At 46.3% G+C, this 23,625-nt stretch overlaps 1 protein-coding gene across 1 annotated transcript in view; it reads left to right on the top strand.

The window, feature by feature from the left end:
- The first annotated feature begins 2,915 nt into the window (after positions 1 to 2,915).
- The window catches only part of MED10 (mediator complex subunit 10), a 30,293-nt gene continuing 9,583 nt past the window's right edge, over positions 2,916 to 23,625 (top strand). The window contains exons 1-3 of the mRNA XM_040353520.1: positions 2,916 to 3,237; positions 9,231 to 9,314; positions 14,015 to 14,117. Of these exons, the coding sequence (XP_040209454.1) occupies positions 3,116 to 3,237; positions 9,231 to 9,314; positions 14,015 to 14,117 (309 nt within the window). The 5' untranslated portion in view covers positions 2,916 to 3,115. The remainder of the gene's footprint in view (positions 3,238 to 9,230; positions 9,315 to 14,014; positions 14,118 to 23,625) is intronic.

The following is a 23,625-nucleotide window of genomic DNA, read 5'->3' as shown; positions in this document are numbered from 1 at the left end:
CGTGAACATAACCTATGCCTAGTCATATTCACGTACTACGTAAACGACGTAAAATACGACGGCTGTGTTCCCTGGTCCATACCTTTGCATGGGTTGCGCCTCCTATATGGGGAATAAATTTACGCCGGACTTACGACTTACGCAAACCGCGTATATTATGCGCCGGGCGCAAGTATGTTCGTGAATCGGCGTACCTCCCTCATTTGCATATGTGCATAGAAAATCTATGGGAGCAGCAAATGCGCCCAGCGTAAATATGCGCCCACGATACGACGGCGTAGGCAAGTTACGCCGGTCATAGGAAGCCTATTTTTAGGCGTATCTCAGATTGTGGGCACAGCGCATAGATACGACGGCGCATAGTTATACTTACGCGGCGTATCTCGAGATATGTTGGCGTAAGTGCTTTGTGAATCCGGGCTATACTGTATATACTCGAGTATAAGCCGACCCTAATATAAGCCGAGGCACCTAATTTTACCACAAAAAAATGGGAAAACGTATTGACTCGAGTATAAGCCTAGGGTGTCCATGTGCATGCCTCACTGTGTCCATGACTAGACTGACGTTTATCATGGGAGTCTATGGAAGGGGTGCCCGGATTTGAAAAATTGGTGCTCCCCAGCCGTAGGTCCCCCAGACAACAAACTTTGCACACTTATAAGAGAGAAATGGGGCTATGTGTGTACCAAGTTCTGGGTCCAGAGAACCTACGACCGGCCCGTGCCGGGTCCCAAAATTCACCGGAGAAATTACCGTTTAACATGGAAGTCTATGGAAGGGGTGCCCGGCTTTGAAAAATAGGTGCTCCCCGGCCGTAGATCCCCCGGACAACAAACTTTGCACACTTGTTCCCGGGTCCCCAAAGTCCGGGAGATCAGGCGCAAAAAGGTGACTCGAGTATAAGCAGAGGGAGGCATTTTCCGCTAAAAAAAAATGTGCTGAAAAACTTGGCTTATACTCGAGTATATACGGTATACAGAAAAGGTCGCCCTGGGACTTTAGATGAGGTAAGCACAGTTTGCCACTGAGTAACAAGAATAGATACAATATAAATGTTTATTTAAAGTGGAGGTTCACCCTAAAAACTAATTTTTAACATTAGAGCCAGCATACTAAGTACATTTACTTTTGGCAGGTCATTTATTTATTTTTTTCTCTGTACATACCTTTATATCCTGATTTTGTCCAGGGCTTCCGCGTTCTGATGACTCCGGGACTGGGCGTTCCTATCCCAGCCTCAAGGTTCCGATGACTGCGGGACTGGGTGCCCGCCGTGTAGAGCTGGCTGTGCAGGCGCCGGATAGTGCCGACTCGCAGCTCGGCTATTTCCGGAAATCTGTTGACGCGCGCTGTGCGACAGGGGACCTTGTTTCACAAGTCGTCAGTCATCGGAACCCGGAAGCCCTGCACAAAATCAGGATATAAAGGTATGTACACAGAAAAAAAAAAATGACCTCCCGAAAATAAATGTCCTTAGCATCATTAGTATGCTAAATCTAATTTACATTTTTTATTTTTTTTTGGGTGAACCCCCGCTTTAAGATTGATGTACATACATGAATAATATGAATATTAGCTCAGCCAATGAATTGCACATGATAAAAATGAATTGATACAAATATCATACATCGAAGTATATACATATACAGGCATCAGAGAGACCTAAAACGTTTCGCGAGACCATTGCTCGCTCATCAGGGGTAGATGCGGGTTTTTACACTTACCATTGTAATACATCTCTTTGTCTATATAGATATTAGGGATGAGCCGAACACCCCCCACTTCGGTTCGCAGCAGAACATGCGAACAGGCAAAAAATGTGTTCGAAGACGCGAACACCGTTAAAGTCTATGGGACACAAATATGCATACTGAGGGGGACGGGTGACCCCGCCCCCCTCTGATGCGACGGGGGTTTCCGGCGGCTTCCCCGTGGTGTCACGGGATGACAATAACTTGCATATTAACCTTTAAAATTAGCACTTTTAAAATCTCCTATAGACTTTTAAAGGGTGTTCTGCAGCTTGCGAATTTGCAGCGAACACCCCAAATTGTTAGCTATTCGTCGAACAGCCAATGTTCGAGTCAAACTCATATTCGACCCAAACATAAAGCTCATCCCTAATAGATACACCTCATCCGCATCTACCCCTGATGAGCGAGCAATGGTCTCGCAAAAAACGCGTCGGGTCTCTCTGATGCCTGTATATGTATATACTTCATTGTATGATGTTTGTATCAATTCATTTTTTATCATGTACAATTCTATGGATGAGCTAATATTCATATTATTCATGTATGTACATCAGCTTTAAATAAACTTTAAAATAAAATTTATATTGTATCTATTCTTATTACTCAGTGGCAAACTGTGCCCACCTCATTTAAAGTCCCAGGGCGTCAATGTCTACCTAGGTGCAGTGTGAACGAGGCTTAAAAGGGTCATTTTCAAAGAAGAGGTGCTGATATTTTTTTAAAATAAAAAGAAAAAATTTGATTTATTATCACTTTAATTTTTGTAGGAAAGCTGCATAGATCCATCAGTAAAGTATGGCTGACTGCCATTCTCCAGCTTCTCTGTCAGCTGTAATGATATGCAGCATTTATGAGCCATCGTCCTTCATGGTTCCACTAGACACAGGACGTCACATGTGTGCTGCAAATATCACCACACACAAGCTGCACCTATCAACCGACGAAGGCTTTCACACAAAGCCCACGTGTGTTTCTTATCACGATTCACGTCCCTGAGCATTGTCATCCGCAAGCACCCGAATGAATACTAATCTCACAACGCATAATACAACCGTCCACTAGACGCAATACAAGCAGGCAGCGCATGCGCAAGGAGGATGCTTCGGCGGCATCAGAGGGCGCATGCGCTGAGTGTATGAGAGCAGTGTTGCAGGGTGACGTTGCTGACTGTCGTCTTGTGTTCCCCTTCTAAGTTTAGAATCCGGGGGAGGAGTATAAACAGGAAGACTAGGAGGACACGGAAGCGGAATAAAGCTGCCGTCTGTGTGTGCGATTCTAATATGTGATGGTGAAGGAGGGCAGAGGAGAGCACATAGGGGTATGATTGGTCATTAGAGCGGCTGACCAGGGCACACAGCATGGCGGAAAAGTTTGATAACCTGGAAGAACACCTGGAAAAGTTTGTAGAGAACATCCGGCAGCTGGGGATCATAGTCAGTGATTTCCAACCGAGCAGCCAGGCTGGCCTTAACCAGAAGCTGTGAGTATCCATTACTTTACTGTCCATGGAGAAGGGGGGTGAAAAAAATGCTGCCAGGTGGGACTGCATTGCACACAAAGTGCTACTTAAAGGAACACTAAAGGCAGAATTTTTTTTTTAAAATAACAAACATGTTATACTTCCCTCCACTGTGCAGCTCGTTTTGCACAGAATGTCCCCGAATCCGGTCCTCTGGGGTCCCTCGGCGGCCGTCTCGGCTCCTCCTCACAAAAGCTTTTCACCTTCATGCGAGCGAGCTTGCATGGTGGAAAGCTTTTGCGAGAGCGCTCCCGTGATGCAGCGGCGGGCATAGCCGCCAACTGTATCACTTGGCCCCGCCCTCCCAGCGCGCCTCGTCATCAATCCGTCAAGCCTAGCCAATCAACGGCCAGGCTGGGAACCGAAGAGGATCACGTAGATGCGCGCGGAACTTTCGAGGGGTCAGGTAAGTAAAACGGGGGTTCGGGGGGGTGTTAGCGTTGGATGTTTTTTCACCTTAATGCATTATGGTGAAAAAACATTTACCTTTACAACCCCTTTTAACTTTTGTGCCTGAGCCTTTTTCTGAGATTTGTTGCTTACAAGCTAAAAAAAAAAAATATATATATATATATATATATATATATATATATATATATATATAATAGTATAATCTTTTGCTAGAATCTATATATTCCCTATAGAATAAAATGGCGATCATTGCAATATTTTTTTAAGTCGCACGGCATTTGCACAGCGGTCTTTCAAATGCATTTTTTTTTTTTTTTGGGGGAAAAAATACACTTTCATGAACCAAAAAAAATAAATAAACTAAGATAGATAGTGAAAAATGTTACGCAGAGTAAATACCTACCATGTTATGCTTTCAAATTGCGCAAACTCGTCGAATGGTGACACGGCACTTAAAAATCTCCATAGGCGATGCGTTAAAATTTCTACAGGTTACTTGTTTAGAGGTACAGAGGAGGTCTTGTGCTATAATTATTGCTCTTACTCTAACAATCTCCATTACACCTCACGTGTGGTTTGAATGTAGTTTAAATTTGCGGGCGCGACTTGCGTAAGCTTTTGCTTATGCGCGCAAGAACGGAGGGACAGGGCGCTTTAATTTTTTTATTTTTACACTGTCTTTAAAAAAAAAAAAAAAAAAAAACTGATATTTTTTTTATTGCTGTCTCAAGGAATGTAAACATCCCTTGTGACAGTAATAGGCAGTGACCGGTACTCTTTATGGAGGGATCTGGGGTCAGCATTTTGGATTACTGGGGTGTGTTTTTTTTTTTTTGTTTAATCAGCACCATTAGCGGCCGAGTGACTGTAAAGTGGAGTTCCACCCATAAATATAACATTACATCAGTAGTTTTAAAAAATGTCATTAGTCCTTTAAGAAAACAATTTTTTTTTAGATGCCTTCAAAGTGTTGTTGCTAGGCAGAATAGATAATCTTCCCACTTCCTGCACCTAGGTGCTTAAGCTTCCTAACCTACACCACACAGGCTCCTGGGAATGTAGTGGGTGTAACTTTCCAGGAGTCTGTGCACTCCCCAGTCTCGAAGAATCATGTGACTTGGACAGTACAGGTGCTGAAACCTGATCTGAAAAAAACGATTACATTGCTTGTGCAGCACTGAGCATGTGCGAGATCTGCAAGGCTGAAATCCAGGAAGTCATACAGTCTGGCTTCATGATGCCCACACTTAAGGTGGCCCCAGTCAATTTCTATTTTATAAAGTGTCTAAATGCTGTAACAACCTAACAAAACGGACCTTAGTTTACAGACTAACTTTACTAGAATACATTAAAGCGGTGGTTCCCCCTAAAACTAATTTCTAACAATAGATTCGTAAGACCCGTTACACTGCGGGTAGGCTGGCTTTTTTTTTTTTTTTTCGTACATACCAAGATCTCCCCGTCTCGTCTCTTGGCGGTGGGCGTTCCTAGTTGATTGACGTTCCTCGGACGGGCGCGTACGTGACGTCACGACTTTCCGAAAGAAGCCGAACGTCGCTGCGCATGCGCCGTATAGAGTCGGCTCTATACGGCGCATGCGCAGCGACGTTCGGCTTCTTTCGGAAAGTCGTGACGTCACGTACGCGCCCGTCCGAGGAACGTCAATCAACTAGGAACGCCCACCGACAAGGGACGAGACGGGGAGATCTCGGTATGTACTAAAAAAAAAAAAAAAAAGCCAGCCTACCCGCAGTGTAACGGGTCTTACGAATCTATTGTTAGCAATGTGTTTTAGGGGGAACCACCCCTTTAAGCTTGTGTATTACAGGGGTATTTATATATAAAAAGTGAAATTGTGGCTGGAACTCCACTTTAAGTATTGGTGGTTGTTCCAAGAAAGCCAACTGCTGGCTCTAAAAAATGGTCAGCCGGCGGGATCACCCTGGTAAAACCCTTTTCAAGCCGAGGCCACATACCTGCGTGAAGGCGTTAAAGCAGAGTTTCAGCCACCTGTGTAAAAAAAAAAAAAAAAAAAAAAAGTCAGCAGCAACAAAAACTGTAGCTGCTGACTTTTAAAAACAGCCACTCGCCTGTCTCGCGATCCAGCGGTGTGCTCACCTGCTGTCTCCGGCATCTTCGCTATGGGCACCCAGCTGTGACCGCTTGCGGATTTCTTCTTTTTTTTTTTCACTTTGAATTTTCTTTTATTAATATTAAAGAGCAAGGTTGTACATGTTAGTGCTCACAGTACATTCCGGAGCAGAAGAAAAAACAAAAAAAACAAATGAGATTTCAACAAAAGTGTACAGAACATCTTTGGACATTACAAATTGCATAGGGTACGGGGATAAGGGAGAAACTGAGTAGACAACTGTAAATATAAAGAAATCAGTGAGAAAGATTCTACCTTTTTATCAAAAGACTCAGTCTACCCATCCTTACGTGAACTATTCTGTATAGGAGGGATAGTCTAAACTAAGTACCTGACCCAGCAGTCTGATCTGACACCCCTAATGGGAACAAACTGTGTCGGGAAAAAGCTAAAAGAAAAATTAAATCTAAACCGCTGAGTAAAATAAAATAATTTCACTTGCGGATTTCTAAACCGATGAGAAAGAAATCCGGATGTTCCTCTCCTATGGCTGTGGATGGAATACACCAGGACGTTCACAGCAACTCCCGATACAGTATGCAGTATTGGGAAACCTCGATAGCAGAATGTTTAGGAGGCAAAAAGACTCCACATAGGTGTCCGTTTTATGAAGCAGTGATCCCAAGGATCACCACTGATCACAGCCCATAAACAGTTTATGAAACAGAGATAATCGGGGAGAAGTGTTTGAACTTGTTCTCCCGCCAATTATCTCCACACACAGAGAATCCTCATAGACTGACACAGTAACGGCCAGTTTATGAAGCTGTGATCTCAGCACTTCACTGGCGATCTGTGTCAGAATTCACACTCCCCGATTCACCAGGTGAAGCGGGGAGTGAAGAGAGAATCCCGAGTGTTCTGAGGAAGGAGGAAGATTAACTTCCTTCTACCTCGTTCAGACCCCCCAACACTGTAACTATGTCCCCCTATATATTGGAGCTGCACGATTAATCGTCAAAAATCGTTATCGCGATCTTTTTCCCGTTGCGATTCTTGACACAGGGATTCACGATCTTTGACATGAAAATAATTTTCACTCTGCACTTTGGTATGCAAAGAATTTCCTGTCTGCTCTCAGCCAAAATGCAAAGTCTGGGCAATCTGCCAAGTCTGGGCAGCCTGCCAAGTTTTGAAAACATTCTTTATGGGCCCTTTCACACGGGGGATCAGTAATGATCCGCCTCCGTGTGTCCGTAAGCTCAGCGGGGATCGCTCCGTATATCCCCGCTGAGCCGGCGGCTGACAGGGCGGTCCCCGCACACTGTGCAGGGACCGCCCTGTCTTTTCTCCGCTCTCCCCTATGGGGGGATCGGATGAACACGGACCGTGTGTCTCTGTTCATCCGATCCGATGATGGAAGAAAAAATAGGACATTCTTCCTTCTGCAAAATCGGATCTTTGCGGAGGCGGGTGATTACGGGTGTCAGCGGATGTTTATCCGCAGACTCCCGCAATCACATAGGGACCAATGTATGTCCCCTTTTCATCCGCAAACGGATGGATGAAAAAGCGGACATACGGTCCGCACGTCTGAAAGGGCCCTATCAGTGGAAAGTTAAGTCTAAACATTGTATCACATTGACTTGTACATGACTTGTACATCAAAGGAATAAACTTCTGTATGTAAATTAGGAACGTTTAACCACTTAAACACCAAACCTTTTTCTGACAGCTCTTTTTAAGTTAAAATCATTATTTATTTTTTTGCTAGAAAATGACTTGGAACCTCCAAACATTATATAATTTTTTAGTAGAGACCCTAGAGAATAAAATGGCGTATGCTGCAATTTTTTATGTTGCACTGTATTTGCGCAGCAGTCTTTTTAAATGCAATTTTTTTTGTAAAAAATGACTGTAATGAATTAAAAAAAAAACTAGCCAGTTAAGTTAGGCCTTTTTTTTTTTTTTTTTTTTTTTTTTTTTTGTATAAATGAGAGAATCGTGATCTTCATTCTAAGCAAAAAAAAAAAACGTCATTCTAACCACTCCGTCTGTCAGTGTACTGAGCGGTGATTATTTATCACTGCTCAATAAACTGACATCTCAGTGTTTCTGTGAATTTCTGGTACTGTAATCTCATAAAGTCTCACGAGATTCCAGTATCAGGGGCTGTTCTCCACTGTTTGAAGCATTGGTAGATCTCTTCACTCCTCCAAGGGTGAAGCGATCTACTCCACTTCATAAACGGGCACACAAAGGAGAAAAATCTCCTCTCTGAATGCCGGAGAACGAAGCAGTGAATAGATTTCATTGCTTCATAAAAGGACACCATAGTGTGATACTGTCTCAACATCCGGTTTATTAACCATTAGCCGACCAGCCGCCGTTATACTGCGGCAGGTTGGCACTATCTCGCAAATTCCCATAGGTGTACGTCGGCACCTTAAAGGGCAGTGGCAGGTGCGCGTGCTACCAGAGACACGTACCTGCTGCGTGTGGCCGGCGGCCGCGATGGCCACCCACAATCACAGGAACAAGAGATTGAACAGGGATGTGTGTATGTAAACAGATCACCGTTCTGAGGGGAGGAGAGACAGATCTTCTGTTCCTAGTGTTTATGAACAGCGATGTGTCTCCTTCCTCCTCCAGTCAGTCCCCCCCCCATAGTTAGAAAACACACATAAGGGAACACGTTTAACCCCTTGATCGCCCCCCCTTTTGTTAACCCATTTCATGCCAGTGACATTTATACAGTAATCGGTACATTTTTATAGCACTGATCGCTGTGTAAATGTCACTGGTCCCAAAAAAGTGTTGCTCTGTCTGTTGCAATGTCGCAGTTCCGTTAAAAATCGCAGATCAGCGCCATTACATAGCTAGTTGCATAGTAGGTGAGGTTGGGGGGAAAGACACAAGTCCTTTAAGTCCAACCCATGTGTGTGATTATATGTCAGTATTACCTTGTATGTTGTGGTCATTCAGGTGCTTTTATCTAATAGGTTTTTTTAAACTATCGATGCTCCTCGCTGTTATCACTGCCTGTGGAAGGGAGTTCTGTCCTGTAAGACATTTTGGAACTGGCGAGCCTTTGATGAATGCGTGTTTCCTTCCACCCAGTCTGTCTGGATAAATAAAATCCCCCATGATGATAACCCTTTTCACTAGTAAAAAATAAATAATAAAAATACCATAAATCTATACCCTATTATGTAGACGCTATAACTTTTGTGCAAACCAGTCTACGCTTATTTGGATTTTTACCAAAAATATGTAGAAGAATATATCGGCCTAGACTGATGAAGGAATATGGTTTGTGTTTTTTTTTTTTTTGTTTCAGATGGTAACAAGTGTCCTCAATTTTACATTAAGATTGTAATTAATAGGTGGGCAATCCTAGCTTCTTGTGTTGTCACTAATACTTTTTTTATTTTTATTGCCTCTTCTGTAGGAATTTTATGATTACCGGATTGGCAGATGTAGACAAGTGTCGGCAACAGCTTCATGACATCACTGTCCCCTTGGAAGTATTTGAGTGAGTTTCCAACTGATTTGACTGGCATAAGTCTATGGAACAAATATTTGAACTTTTTATATATGTGTGTGTGGTAAAAAATGGAAATCATTATTTCATCATAAACAAATTGATACAACGGTTTATGTTCATGGTAAAATTGGTAGGTAACACTGTTGATTGACTAAAACTGGAGAGTGCAGCTCTGCATAGGAACAAATCTGCTTCCAAATTTTTTGTCGAAGCTTAATTGAACAAGCTGAAATTGGGCCCCTTTCACACAGTAGTTTTGCTACAGAGCAGTGTGAATTTGCTGGGTTCCAGATGCGTTTCTGGTGCATTTTTGGGCCACCTGTAAAGAATAGATGTGTGATTCATAAATGCCAAAAACGCAAATCGTGGGTGCGGTTATACCGCGATTTCCATTAATTTCAATAGTAAATGGGAAAAGTCTGATAGGATTTAAAGGCAAACCTTTTTGTCTTGTGTAGCGCTACCCCCGCAGGAGCCGCTGGTTTGTTTTTGGGATCGGCATATTGAGTTACCTTGATATGGCCCAGGAGTGCAGTTGTAGAAACAAACAGTGAGCGAAGGTCCAGACAGTGAATAAAGGGTTTTTCCAATGCTTTTATTTTCCAGGCCAACATCAACATAAATTTGGAAGAACAAGGTTGATGAAGAGAGAGAGAACCTTGCAGTATCAGGCCTGGATATTAAATGAAGCAGTCAGTACTGCTCTGTGTAGTACCAATTTATAACTCGTCGCCACTCCACTTGAAGTGGGTAAAGTGCCCCCGGACAGACCCACTCTCACAGGCCTGGCAGCCGAGAAGTCACTTAGGATTTCTGGGAGGAACAGGCCTCTCTCACAGACCTGGCCCTAGGGCCCCTGCCACAGGCGAATTACAATAACTGAGCTAGATGGATAAACAGAGCGAATCCTCCCAGTAGATTTCTGCATTTGGTCACCGGATGACAGCAAGCATACCTGTCAGTACTCCGGTCACCAGATCCCCAATTGGTTTGTTCAGGCTCTGTTGGACAACCTGCCTCCCGGGTTCTCCTCAAGCCAACTCCCCAATCGAACGGCACCCAGCCTGGGATCCTCTCAATAGAACTGGGAACCCAGCAAGTCGCTGGGGTCCCCTTGCACCTCCGGATGAGGTTCCAAGTAGTCTGCAATATTGGCCAGGTGGGCCACGCCGGCGGAGTCCATGGATGCGCACACCCTGAAGGTGGATGCCGCACCTGGAACCCCGCAAAGATTGCTGGACACATGACATCTGTCCCAGATATACTCCTCTCCAGCACGCCCCGTGAGGGAAAAAGCTCCTCGGATCGGCTGCTGGAGAAACTTACTCTGCCAGAACGCCTCTGGCACCAACTGTTGGCCAGGGATGGCATTGCATCCCTGGACCAGAGACTGACCCAGTGGACATTTCTGGCATGACAGAAGTCCCAAAATTTTAAAAAATTGCGAATGGGAGCAAAGTAACTCTCCCATTCCCCACTAACTTTAGCGTCGTAGTGCCCATACTGAAAGTAAGGGGGCGCTACACTTGCAAGGTAAAAACACAGGAAAAACATATCGGTGTGAAATGGCCCTTGGAGGCTTAGGAGCTAATTGGGTATCATGGACAGCTGCATCAGATTTTGCACTCTCTCTAGTTTTTGTTAATCAATCTGTTTAACTTCTTGCCGACCGCCCACCATAGTTTTACGGCGGCAGGTCGGCTCGGCTGAGCAAAATCACGTAATATAACGTGATTTTGCATTGCAGCCACTAGGGGCTCGCCCATGGTGCCGATGCGAGTGCCCGGCGGGCGCGATCACTGCCGGGAACCCGCGAGCGCTCATTACAGAGCGAGAACCGGGAGCTGTGTGTAGGGGGAGAAATGTACAATGTATGAACAGCAATCTGTCATTTCCCCTAGTCAGTCCCACCCCCCCTTCAGTTAGAACACGAGGGAACATAATTAACCCCTTCCATCCATACACATATGTGTGTGTGTGTGTGTGTGTGTGTGTGTATATGTATGTATGTATATATAAATTTATTATATATAAAAAAAATTCATAGGTTTACATACGCTGGCATAATTTATGATTTCTTGGCCATTTTTCAGAGACTGAATGATAACACAAACTTTTTTCACTCATGGTTACTTATTGCCCACTTTAGCATAAATGACAGCTTGAAGTCTTTTGTGGTATTTGTGGATGAGGCTCTTTATCTTCTCAGATGGTAAAGCTGCCCATTCCTCTTGGCAAAAAGGCTAAATTTTTGGTCTCCTCACTCCAAATGGCTTTGTGCCAGAAGGTTTGAGGCTTGTCTCTGCTGTTTGGCGCATTGTAAGTAGGATACTTTGCGCCATTTGCGAAGTAATCGCTTTCTTTTGGCGACTCGACCATGCAGCCATCTTTCGTCAAGTGCCTACTTTTTATTGTGCATCTTGAAACAGCCACACCACATGTTTTTTCAGAGAGTCCTGTATTTCACCGGAAGTTATTTGTGGGTTTTTCTTTGAATCCCAAAAATTTTCCTGGCAGTTGTAGCTGAAATTTTAGTTGGTCTACCGGACTGTGGTTTGGTTTCAACAGAACCACTCATTTTACACTCATTTTTGATTAGAGTTTGAACACTGCTGATTGGCATTCTCAATTCCTTGGATATCTTTTTATATCCCTTTCCTCTTACAGTTTAGCTAGCATTTCCTCGCAGATCCTTTGACAATTTTTTTTTGCTTTCCCCATGACTTGGAATCCAGAAACGTCAGTGCACTCACTGGATGAATGATGCAAGGGTCTGTCAAGAGTCCAGAAGCTCATTGAACTTTTTATACACGCACTAATTACAAGCAAACAGATCACAGGTGAGGATGGTTACCTTTTTTAATAGCCATTCAAACCCCTTTGTGTGCATGTTATTAGGCCAAAATCACCAGCGTATGTAAACTTTTGATCAGGGTAATTTAGGTAGTTCCTGTTATGATTTAAAATGGTTAACACAGTTGATAGTGTTTGGCTGAAGCCATTATTATATATTTTTTTCCAATGAGTGAGAATTTTTTTTTTTTAATCCATATTCTCTGAAAAATGGCCAAGAAGAAGATGGCAGCGTGTGATCCTCATTTAGTATTATGAATTGAATTGGAGGTTATTGACAAGAGGATTGAACATCTGAAACTCATACACTGCCCCCCCCCCCCCTATCTCTCACTAACGGGTAGGGGGATCCATGTGCCAGTGTAGTATGTAAGATGCTGGGGATTGGCGGCTTCTCTGATGGCTGTCCAGAATCTGATCTAATGCCGCATATACACGACTGTTTTTCATTGCATGGAAAAAAAAAACGAAGTTTTTCTCGACATGATTCCTCTCAAGCCTGCCTTGCATACACACGATCGTGATAAAAAGTGCTTGAGCAAAGCGCGGTGACTTACAACGGCACAATAAAGGGGAAGTTCTATTCGAATGGCGCCACCCTTTGGGCTGATTATGCAAATTTCCCTTCTCATAACTTGCCTACAGACAGGTTTTCACTACGTAAAATGGAGCAGGTTCAAAAAAAATTTTAATGGACATTTTTCTCGTTGAGAAAAATGATCTGGAGCCTACACACAATCGTTTTTTAATGACCAATTTAAAAAATTGCATTTTTCTCATGAAAATAACTGTTGTGTGTATGCGGCATTAGACGTTACACAATACTGACACACATTGACAGCTCTGCAGTGGTTTTGTTTTTCGATCTATGCTGGATGTCAAGATTTTAACATGCAAGTGTGTGTTTTTTATTGTTGAATAAATTAAATTCATAATACTAATGAGATCGATTCCACGCTGCTATCTTCTTGTTTTTGCGCTTTTTGGATTTCTCCTGATCTACTTGGCAAGATGCAGGACCCTTGTTGTGTGGGATTGGACCTTGTCCATAACATTTTGGCACCATTTGATTCACTGCTTGAGGAAGTTGGACCTTGTAATGCACTTTACTGGTTTGTGAATTTTAAGACTGAGTACTGAGCAATTGCATGATCGCTCAGAGCGGGAAGTGCTGACTGTCAGTCACTGGTCTCCACTCTGCTTCTTGAGCACCAGGCACACAGCTGGCTCTGTCATGCATTAAACCCAGGACACTGCATTCACTATATCTAGTCTCCCATAGTACAGAGAACATGGAAATAGAATTATTTTAGTAAATATAAACTGCTAAATACCTTTTTCTAATCGGCAGTCTTGTGACTTCTATCAGTGTCCAGCCGAGCACTGGTTAAAGCTTGTAGGAGTTTTCATGCTCCTCTGACTGTCCTAATGAAGCTGCATAACTCGTGACTCTGTCTGGACCGTGCTGTGTTGATTAAATGCACTTTTCCCCCCAAAGTAAATCTCTAGCAATACATGCCATACTCGGCAGTTTGGTGTGTATGTGCAGAGTGCCTCCTAGGGCTCTGTGCTATCAACAGATGGATTGGGACGACAGAAAGTGGAGAATCAGAATACCGGATCAAACAGACTTTTTACACAATGCAGAAGATTAAAGTGGTTCTAAAGGCTGAAGGTTAAAAAAATAAATAAAATGCATGCAGTGCCCCCAGCCCGGTCTGTAAGGGTTTACAACCACTTTAAGTGATTATAACAAGCATGCTTTTACTGCATATAATGATGGATTTTACTGTTGTGGGCTTAGTAACTTTTTAACTTTATTTTTTTATTTATAGTTACATTGACCAGGGCCGTAATCCCCAACTGTACACCAAGGAGTGTTTGGAGAGAGCATTAGCTAAAAATGAGCAAGTGAAGGGTAAAATTGATACAATGAAGGTAAGATTTGAATCACTTTTGTCAGTGTTATGGATAAATTATAGACCTGGACAAATTTGTTGGCACCCTTTCACCTAAAAACACACACTTTAATCTGACATAACTAGTAAATGGCTAAAATATATTATGTAATCCTATAGTTTAATACAAATCACACATTGCTTTTGATGTTTGATTTAATAGAATATTTCAAATAATACAAATAAAATGGCATGAACAAAGATGGGTTCCTTAAAGTGGAAGTCCACCCTAACACTTGAATTTCTCCCCTGCAATCATTAATGTGAGCCAAGTTCAGCCTTATGCTTCAAAATGGGGGGGGGGGGGGGGATACCAGTTTCTTTCTCGTACATCACGGGACACAGAGCGGCATATTCATTACTATGTGGGTTATATGGAGTACCTTCAGGTGATGGACACTGGCAATCTCAAACAGGAAGTGCCCCTCCCTATATAACCCCCTCCCATAGGAGGACTACCTCAGTTTTTTCGCCAGTGTCTTAGGTGTTGGTCATGGTTTAGCTTTGCCCCCACATCCTTGGGATCAGGGCAGGCTAACCGGATCTGTCCAAGGGCCTCAGTGCTAAAGTGGACAGTATCCGAACCCCAAAGCCATGGGGTTTTTGCCCATAACGCTTCTCTTTTTAGAGAGCTGGACCCTGGGCCCAGGACTTGGAACCTTGGGTAACTAAAGCTCCTGTTTGCCAGGTTGCTATATGGGCCCAGGACAGTGGCTCCTTCATAGGAACCCAGGGCCTGAAGTTCTAGACGCCACCCACGGAGATGGGGGAAGATTGGACCTCTTGCTGTGCAAAAGTCCTGCGGCATGGAGCAGGTAAGTATTGGGGAGCCTGCGGAACTTGGTTCTTAGCAGGTTCCCTGGAGGGGGGTGCACAGGGGGACATGCCTGGGTATGCTCTGCATTGGCAAAGAATCACTATGTCTATGACAGAGACAGGATGATTCAATCTTTTTCCCCCAGTGATATGTGACCTCCCTGGTAAGTGTTGCTTAGCTGTGTCTGCTGGCGCTAGGTGTGGGATCTCTGTGAAAAGGGGAGCCGTTTTTCCCATGCTAAAGAGGAGGTCTGTGACCTACCTGAGGGCTTACCTGCCTGGGTGCTGCACAGCTCCGTCCTCCATGTGCGATGGCCCCCGCGCGCCCGAGATATGAACGATTTTCGCGCCATTGGCTGGGGTGGGGGCGCGTCCCTGTGGGCGGCAAATTACATAAAGGAAGGGGAGGCCCTTCCATTAGCTGCCAAAAGCTCAGTGTCTTCCTGAGCTAGAGGAGAGGAGGACGCAGAGCGGAGCTCGCTGAGGACACCCGGTGGCGGAAGGAAAGATTGTAGTCTTTTCTAAAGAATAGATTATCAAACCTACAGATAGGTTTTTCTTTTCCTTTTTTTTCAGCAGATGGCTATTGGCAATACTTATTAGGAGACAGAGTGTTTTCTTTTCCTCTTCAAAAAAAAAAAAAAAAAAAAGGAGAAGAAGGGAAAGAACTTCTGATCTCCCTTCTCAGTTTGGGCGTTAGTCACTATCGCTCCCAAACCGACAGATTCCCTTAGCTACGTCTGTGGCTGGGTGATAGCAGGTGTACCTCGGTATTGTACCATGGCTTCTGGGTCAGAGGGTACAAAGGGTGGGGATTCCCCTGCAAAATCTGAGGGCTCAGACACAGCTATGCCGCTGCTCTCCCCACAGGACATATCAGGGCACGCCTTGATGGGACCTGGGGGGTCTGGTGCTGGGGCTGGTCCAGGTCAGTCCAACCCCGGCTTTGTCACTGAGAGGGTGCTTGCTGTTTCTTTAGGAGAACTAGAGAAAAGAATGGCAAAAAGGATAGCTAAGGCTATATCGGGTAGAAAGCGGACTAGGTCTCCGTCACCCGAGCAGGAACCCTCAGACACAGAAATCCTTTCCCTAGGGGAATTGGATAATCCTGACGTTTTGGACCAGGGTGGTTCAGAGATCGAGGATCCGGATACTGAGGAGTCTGGTTCAGCCTCCCAAGGGGAAAGTTTGTGGGTTCAAGCCTTAACGGACATGGTCCATGAGGCATTTAAGTTACCCATACCAGAACCTCAAGTATCGGCAGTTTCAGCTTTAGGCTCATTAAAAGCGCCTCAAAGCAACGCAGTTTTTCCGGTCCATCCTCTACTCGAGGATGTCATGTTTCAGGATTGGATTAAGCCAGATAGTCTTTTTACCACCTAAAAAATTCTCTGTTTCCCCTCCCGTCTTTCAGGACAGCCCACAATTGAGAGATACTCCTCCTCTTCCTCTAGGAAACACTGCGCCAGCCCATAAATTTCTCACTCCCCCTGCCAGACCTCAGTATTAGTGTTTCCTCCGGTGGGGAGACACTGTGCATGGGAACCTAGGCCAATTCAGGCAGAGGACTGAGGCCATCTATTTTACCTTAAGGAAGCAGAGGCTTCCAGGTGAATCCTGGTGCGGTGCAGGCCCACCATTAGCCACCCCTTCCACGCCGAGCGCGGCTCCTGGTTGCGGGGGACCCCTATCTCGTCCAGCGGGGCGCAGCGGGGGGGACATCCAGGCTCGCCCTGTACTACAGGCCGCAAAGAATTTTTTTGAACCGAGCGGGCTGGACGGCGGGTGACGTCATTTCCGGCGTAGAGCGGATGTCTCCCCTTTGAACCGCGACTTCCGGTTCCGGGTCTCGGTGCTGATAGGAGGTCCGGGCGGACGCTGGAGGGAGTCGGATCTCGCACAGGCGAGGAGAAGCTCTCAGCAAGCAGCCACCTGCAGTCAGGTCGGCAGCATCCCCAGAGCCAGCCCTGACAACTGACGCTACCTCCAGCGAGCCTAAGGTAAGAGTACCCTGGGGAGGGGCGCTCTCTAGCTTAGGTTTGCCTCTCCATGTAGGGTTCAATGCATGGGGAGGCAAGCCCCCTGGGTGGCCAGGGGAGGGGGAGTCCTTAGTCCCAGGGTTTATAGGGGGCTAGGTGCACTCCCAGGGTTGTAACCAAAATTTTTTTATAACTGTTGTTTTCTGCCCTTTCTGTGTTTCAGAAAGCCATTGAAAAAACGGGAAGTGGAAGGCATAGCTCAAAAAGGAAGTGTGCCTCCTGTAAGGATGTCCTCCCAGAAACATGGACTAAGGTCCTATGTAGGGATTGCATTCAATCCCTGGTCAGGGAAAATGAATTAGAACAGGAGTCAGGACTTGCAGCCTCTGTTAAAGAACTGTCATCCACGTTCTCCTCATTCAAATCTCTGTTTGAGAGGTTACAGCCTTTGGCTGTCCCTACCCAGGTTACAACCCAGCCACAGGCTCAGGGTCCTGCTCCTGTCATACCCATTGCAGCAGCTATGGCAGATGTTTCCGCAGGCCCTTCCCAAGAGGAACAGGTTCCTCCAGATAGTGCCACCTCTGATTCTCAAGAGGGGTCAGAGGGAGAGGACCAGGACGGGGAGTCCAGGAAACCCTCTAGGTACAAATTGTCACTGGATGAGGTAGAGGACCTCTTAGGGGCAGTTTACACAACCCTTGGTATCCAAACCGACAAGAAACCACTTACCCTCCATGATCGAATGTACAGGGGTCTGGAGGAGCAAGAGAGAAAGGTCTTCCCAGTACATGATATACTGGTTGAGACCATTAAGAAGGAGTGGCAGGATCCTGAAAGGAAACACTTTTTTTCCAGATCCCTAAAGAGGAGATTCCCTTTCTCAGAGGATCCTTTATCTGTTTGGAACAAAAGCCCCAAATTAGACGCCGCCTTCTCCCAAGTGTCCAGGAACATGGATTTAGCGTTCGAGGACATGGGGGTTTTGTCCGATGCTATGGACAAAAGAATGGATTCCCTATTAAAGAAATGTTGGGATTCTACTATGGGGAATCTTAAACCAGAACTTGCCGTCACAGTAATGGCTCGCAATCCGGAGCATTGGCTCTCTAAAATTCAGGAGCACATTGAAGCTGGTACGGATAAGGAAACTATTTTAGCCTCCTTCCCTACTATCCTGCAAGGAGTCGCTTATATAGCGGATGCCTCAGCGGAGTCAGTCCGCATGTCGGCCAGATCGGCGGTTCTGGCTAACTCAGCCAGAAGGGCCCTCTGGCTCAAGACTTGGACTGGCGACAGCGCCTCTAAATCCAAGTTATGTGGTATTCCCTTCACAGGGGACCTGCTTTTTGGCCCAGGCCTTGAAGCAGTACTAGACCGCACGGCGGACAAAAAGAAAGCCTTTCCTCCTAAAAAGAGAGTCACAGTACAGGCAGGAAGGGGGTTTCGTCCGCATAAGCAAAAAGGGGCCAAACCAGCAGGCCAAAAGAAGGTTTGGACCCCCAGGGGCAGAGGCAGAGGTGGAGCGATTTTTCACCCTCCTGTCCAGCCCCCTAAAAACCCATGACTTGTTAGTCAGGGTGGGAGGAAGACTGGGGACCTTTCTCCCACAATGGGAATCAATCTCCCCAAACCAGTTTGTCCTGGCGGTCATAAGAGGGGGATACCGACTGGAATTTTCATCACCTCCCCCCCAGAGATACCTAGTCACCCATCTACCCAGGGACAAGGAGAAATCCGAAGCCTTGTTGGGAGCTCTAAGGGAATTAGAGGATCAGAGTGTCATCCTCAGAGTTCCAAGGGCAGAGGAAGGAAGGGGATTTTATTCACACATCTTTGTGGTAAAGAAGCCCTCGGGAAAATACAGGTTAATCCTAAACCTAAAACCTCTGAACAGATCCATTTCATACAGGAAATTCCGTATGGAATCAATTTATACAGTCAGAGCCCTCCTTCCCCTCAATTGTTTCATGGTATCTCTGGACCTCAGAGACGCATACTTACACGTCCCGATCGCGGAGAATTCTCAGAGTTATCTGCGATTGGCCGTGGACCTAGAGGGAACGATTGTACACCTCCAGTTCCAGGCTCTGCCATTCGGGCTATCCTCCTCGCCCCGGATTTTTACCAAAATCCTGGCAGAACCCTTAGCGTTTCTGCGACTTCAGGGAATATCCATCATAGCCTATCTGGACGACCTGCTACTTTTCGCAGCCTCGCCAGAGCAGCTATCCAGGGACCTGGAAGTGACCAAGAAGGTTCTAACAGACCTAGGGTGGTTACTGAACCTAGACAAGTCCAGTTTAATTCCATCCCAACAGATCACTTACCTAGGGTACCTGCTGGATTCTACTCTCTCAAGAGTGTTCCTCCCGGTAGAGAAAGTCAAGAAATTGGACAGAGCAGTAGCTTCCCTCCAAAACAATCAACAGGTGTCACTAAGGTCCCTGATGTCAACGCTAGGTCTGCTGACATCTGCCCTCCCAGCCGTACAGTGGGCAGGGATTCACTTTCGCCCACTGCAGGCCTTCCTACTAAGGGTCTGGGATCACAGCCTAGAAGCCCTAGACTCCTTGATTCTAGTACCCCTTCAGGTAAAAAGATCCCTCTGGTGGTGGAGAAAGGCCACCAACATAACCCAAGGACGTCTGTGGATTATCCCGGTGTCTCGGGTGGTAACCACAGACGCAAGCGGCAAGGGCTGGGGAGCGCACCTGGGATCCCTTCCAGCGCAGGGTACCTGGGGTCTCCAAGATCTAAAAAAGATCTTCCAATTGGAAGGAGCTGAGGGCAGTGGGCCTAGCCCTCAGGTTCTTTCAGGAGGAACTCCAGGGGCACCACATTCAGGTGAGATCGGACAATTCATCGGCCGTAGCCTATTTAAACAAGCAGGGCGGCACGAGAAGCGAAAGTTTGTCGGTCCTGACAGCAGAGATTCTGGGCTGGGCCGAGATCCACACCCTCTCCCTTTCGGCGGTCTTTCTGAGGGGAGAAAGAAACGTAACAGCAGACTTCCTCAGTCGGAGGCAGCTGAGGGAGGGCGAGTGGACCCTCAACCAGGAGGTCTTTCATCTCCTGAACAAGAGATGGGGAACTCTGGAGGTGGACCTCTTCGCCTCAAGAGAAAATGCGAAGATCCCCTGTTTCTTCTCCCTGAACAAAGGAGAAGGAGCAAGGGGAGTGGATGCCCTGTCCCAAAGCTGGAAGTTCGGAAGATGCTATGCATTCCCACCTCCGGTACTTCTTCCAGCAGTACTGAGACAATTCCAATCAGAGCACACCTCTCTAGTCCTGGTAGCTCCTTACTGGCCCAAGAGGGCATGGTTCTCAGCCCTCAAACAGTTAGCGGCAGAACCACCCTTATTTCTACCTCAGCGGGAGGATCTTCTATCACAGGGCCCAGTCCTATGTCCACAAGTCCACAGGTGGAGGCTAGCAGCGTGGCTACTGAGGAAGCCATACTAAGATCCAAGGGATTTTCCGAAGGTTTAATTGCCACCCTCCTTAATAGTAGAAAAAAGGAGACCCGCAAAATTTACAAGAAGGTTTGGCTTCGTTTCAACGAATGGTGTGTAAATTGCCCCTGTTCTGTACAAAGCCCCACGGCTGTCTTAGAATTTCTTCAGTGTGGGGCAGATAAGGGTCTTTCGGTTAGCACCCTTAAAGGGCAGGTTTCGGCACTTACGGTGTATTTAGAAAAACCTCTGGCCACCAGTCCCTGGATAGTCAGGTTCTTTAAAGCACTATCCAGACAGAGACCAGCTCGAGGGCCACCCTTCCCCAGTTGGGACCTGTCTCTGGTATTGCGTACCCTAACGGGTACTCCCTTTGAGCCCTTAGATAATTGTTCTCTAAGGGATTTAACCTTAAAAACAGCTCTTTTGGTTGCAGTGACCACTGCTAGGAGGGTCAGCGAGCTAGAAGCTCTATCGATCAGACCCCCTTTTTGTGTTATTTTCCCGGATCGGGTCGTTTTCAAGACCGATCCAGCCTTTCTTCCTAAAGTGACTTCAAAGTTTCACAGGAGTCAAGATATAGTTTTACCCTCTTTTTGTTCCAACCCTTCGGGGGAAAGGGAACGACGTTTCAGTACGTTAGATGTTAGGAGAAGTATCCTACATTATTTAGAGGTGACTAAACCGTTTAGACGGTCAGACTCACTATTTGTTTTATTTTCTGGAACCAGGAAGGGATGCAAAGCATCCAGGCGCACTATTGCCAGGTGGCTAAGACTAAGCATTGAGCAAGCATACACTTTGGCTGGTAGGGATATCCCTACAGGAATTAAAGCACACTCCACTCGAGCGCTGGCAACCTCTCAAGCAGAAAGAGCGGGAGCAACGCCGGAACAGATTTGCAAAGCAGCAACATGGTCCAGCTACACCACCTTCGTTAAACACTACAGGGTGGACCTGGTTTCGGCAGGTGAGCAAGCCTTTGGACGAAAGGTTTTGCAAGCCATAGTCCCACCCTAGTTGGTAAGTTCTCGGTTATCCTCTCAATTGTGGGCTGTCCTGAAAGACGGGAGGGGAAAAATAGAGTTACGTACCGGTAACGTCTTTTCCAGTAGTCTTTCAGGACAGCCCTGGGTACCCACCCGAATAGAGGAAGTCTGATTTCAAGACCAGGACATGATGTTGATATGTAATTGTATGTTATTAACATGTTCTTGTGTCTCCCCAGCTGACCGGAGGTGCTCGTATAAATACTGAGGTCTGGCAGGGGGAGTGAGAAATTTATGGGCTGGCGCAGTGTTTCCTAGAGGAAGAGGAGGAGTATCTCTCAATTGTGGGCTGTCCTGAAAGACTACTGGAAAAGACGTTACCGGTACGTAACTCTATTTTTTATATCCTATGGAGGAGAAATTCTCCAAAAGGTGGGCGCCCCCGGCGGTGGACGCAGCCATCTCCTGTGTGAACAGATCTTTAACTTGTCCTGTAGAAAACTTACAGGTGTTTAAGGATCCGGTTGATAAACGCTTGGAAACATTACTTAAAGCCACCTTTACTTCAGCAGGGGCGATAGTTCAGCCCGCTGTGGCTGCTATTGGAGTTACCCAAGCATTATCAGATAAGACTAAGCAAATGCTTAAACTTATCCCTGCCCAGCAGGCAGAGGAATTTTCGGATATACCCAGGGCTATACGCTTTACGGTGGATGCTATCAAAGACTCCATCCAGCAGGCGTCACGTTTATCCTTATTTCTAATCCATATGAGAAGGCTCTTATGGTTGAAGAATTGGGAGGCTGAGCCCCCGTGCAAAAAACTCCTGGTAGGGTTTCCCTTCCATGGAGGACGACTCTTCGGAGAAGATCAGGATAGATAAATTCAGACTATATCAAGCGGCAAAAGCACTCTCTTGCCAGTTAAGAAGAAAGCCAGAGGGCCCGCGTTTAAGCGCCAGCCCTCCCCGGGGCCCTCTAATACCAGACAGTATCGACGGCCTCCTGCAAGATCAGGCTTTAACAATAAGCCACAGGGCCAAGCCACTGGGGGTAAGAAGCAGTGGTACCGCAAGCCTGCGAAGCCAGCCCCCAAGTCGGCCTTATGAAGGGGCGCCCCCACCCACGATGGTGGGGGGAAGGCTACGTCTCTTTGCAGAAGTTTGGGAGGCCAGCATTCCCGACTGCTGGGTACGGTTTTCCGTGGCCACGGGCTACAAACTAGAATTTCTAAAATTCCCTCCTCATTACCAAGAGTCAAGTACCAGGCGACCCTGTGAAAGGAGCCGCATTGATGGCGGCATTGAATCATCTGCTGTGCCAGAAGGTGATAGTAGAAGTACCAGTCCAGGAACAGGGATTGGGGTTCTACTCCAACCTATTTATCATCCCAAAGCCCAACGGCGATGTCAGGCCAATTTTGGACTTAAAGGGAGTAAATGCGTACCTAAAGGTCCGCTCATTCCGGATGGAAACTATTCGGTCAGCTGTCGCCGTGCTCCAGAAGGACGACTTCATGGCGTCCATAGACATAAAGGATGCTTACCTTCATGTGCCAATTTTTCAGCCACATCAAGTATTTCTACGCTTCTCGGTGGCTCAGCGTCATTTCCAATTTGTGGCGCTCCCCTTCGGGTTGGCTACGGCCCTCCGGGTATTCACGAAGGTCCTAGCCCCAATCCTAGCCAATCTAAGGACCCAATGGGTCACGGTCCTGGCTTACCTGGACGACCTCTTGGTCGTAGACCACTCGTCTCCTGGCCTGGAACGAGCAGTGGCCCTCACGGTTCAGTACCTCGAGAGGGTGGGCTGGGTCCTAAATCGAGTCAGCATTTCTGCCCACAAGGCAGCTGGAATATCTCGGCATGAGATTGGATACAGAATAACAGAAGGTGTTCCTACCCCTATTAAAGGTCAAGGCCATCAAAGAGCTAATACAAATAGTTCTAAGCAAGAGAAAACCAACTGTTCGCCTATGTGTGCGGCTACTAGGCAAGATGGTGGCCACATTTGAGGCGGTACCGTACGCTCAGAGCCACACTCTCATCCTGCAGGCAGCCATCCTGTCAGCATGGAGCAAGAGGCCTCAGGCCTTAGACATTCCTTTGCCACTCTCACCAAGAGTCCGGCAAAGTCTATCTTGGTGGTTAAACCCTCAGAATCTTCTGAAGGGAAAGACTTTCAGTCCTGTGACCTGGAAGATAGTAACCACAGACGCCAGCCTGATGGGCTGGGGAGCAATTTTGGATG

Source organism: Rana temporaria, chromosome 5 (assembly GCF_905171775.1).
Source record: "Rana temporaria chromosome 5, aRanTem1.1, whole genome shotgun sequence".
Lineage (NCBI taxonomy): Eukaryota > Metazoa > Chordata > Amphibia > Anura > Ranidae > Rana > Rana temporaria.
This window is presented reverse-complemented; position numbering and strand designations above follow the sequence as displayed.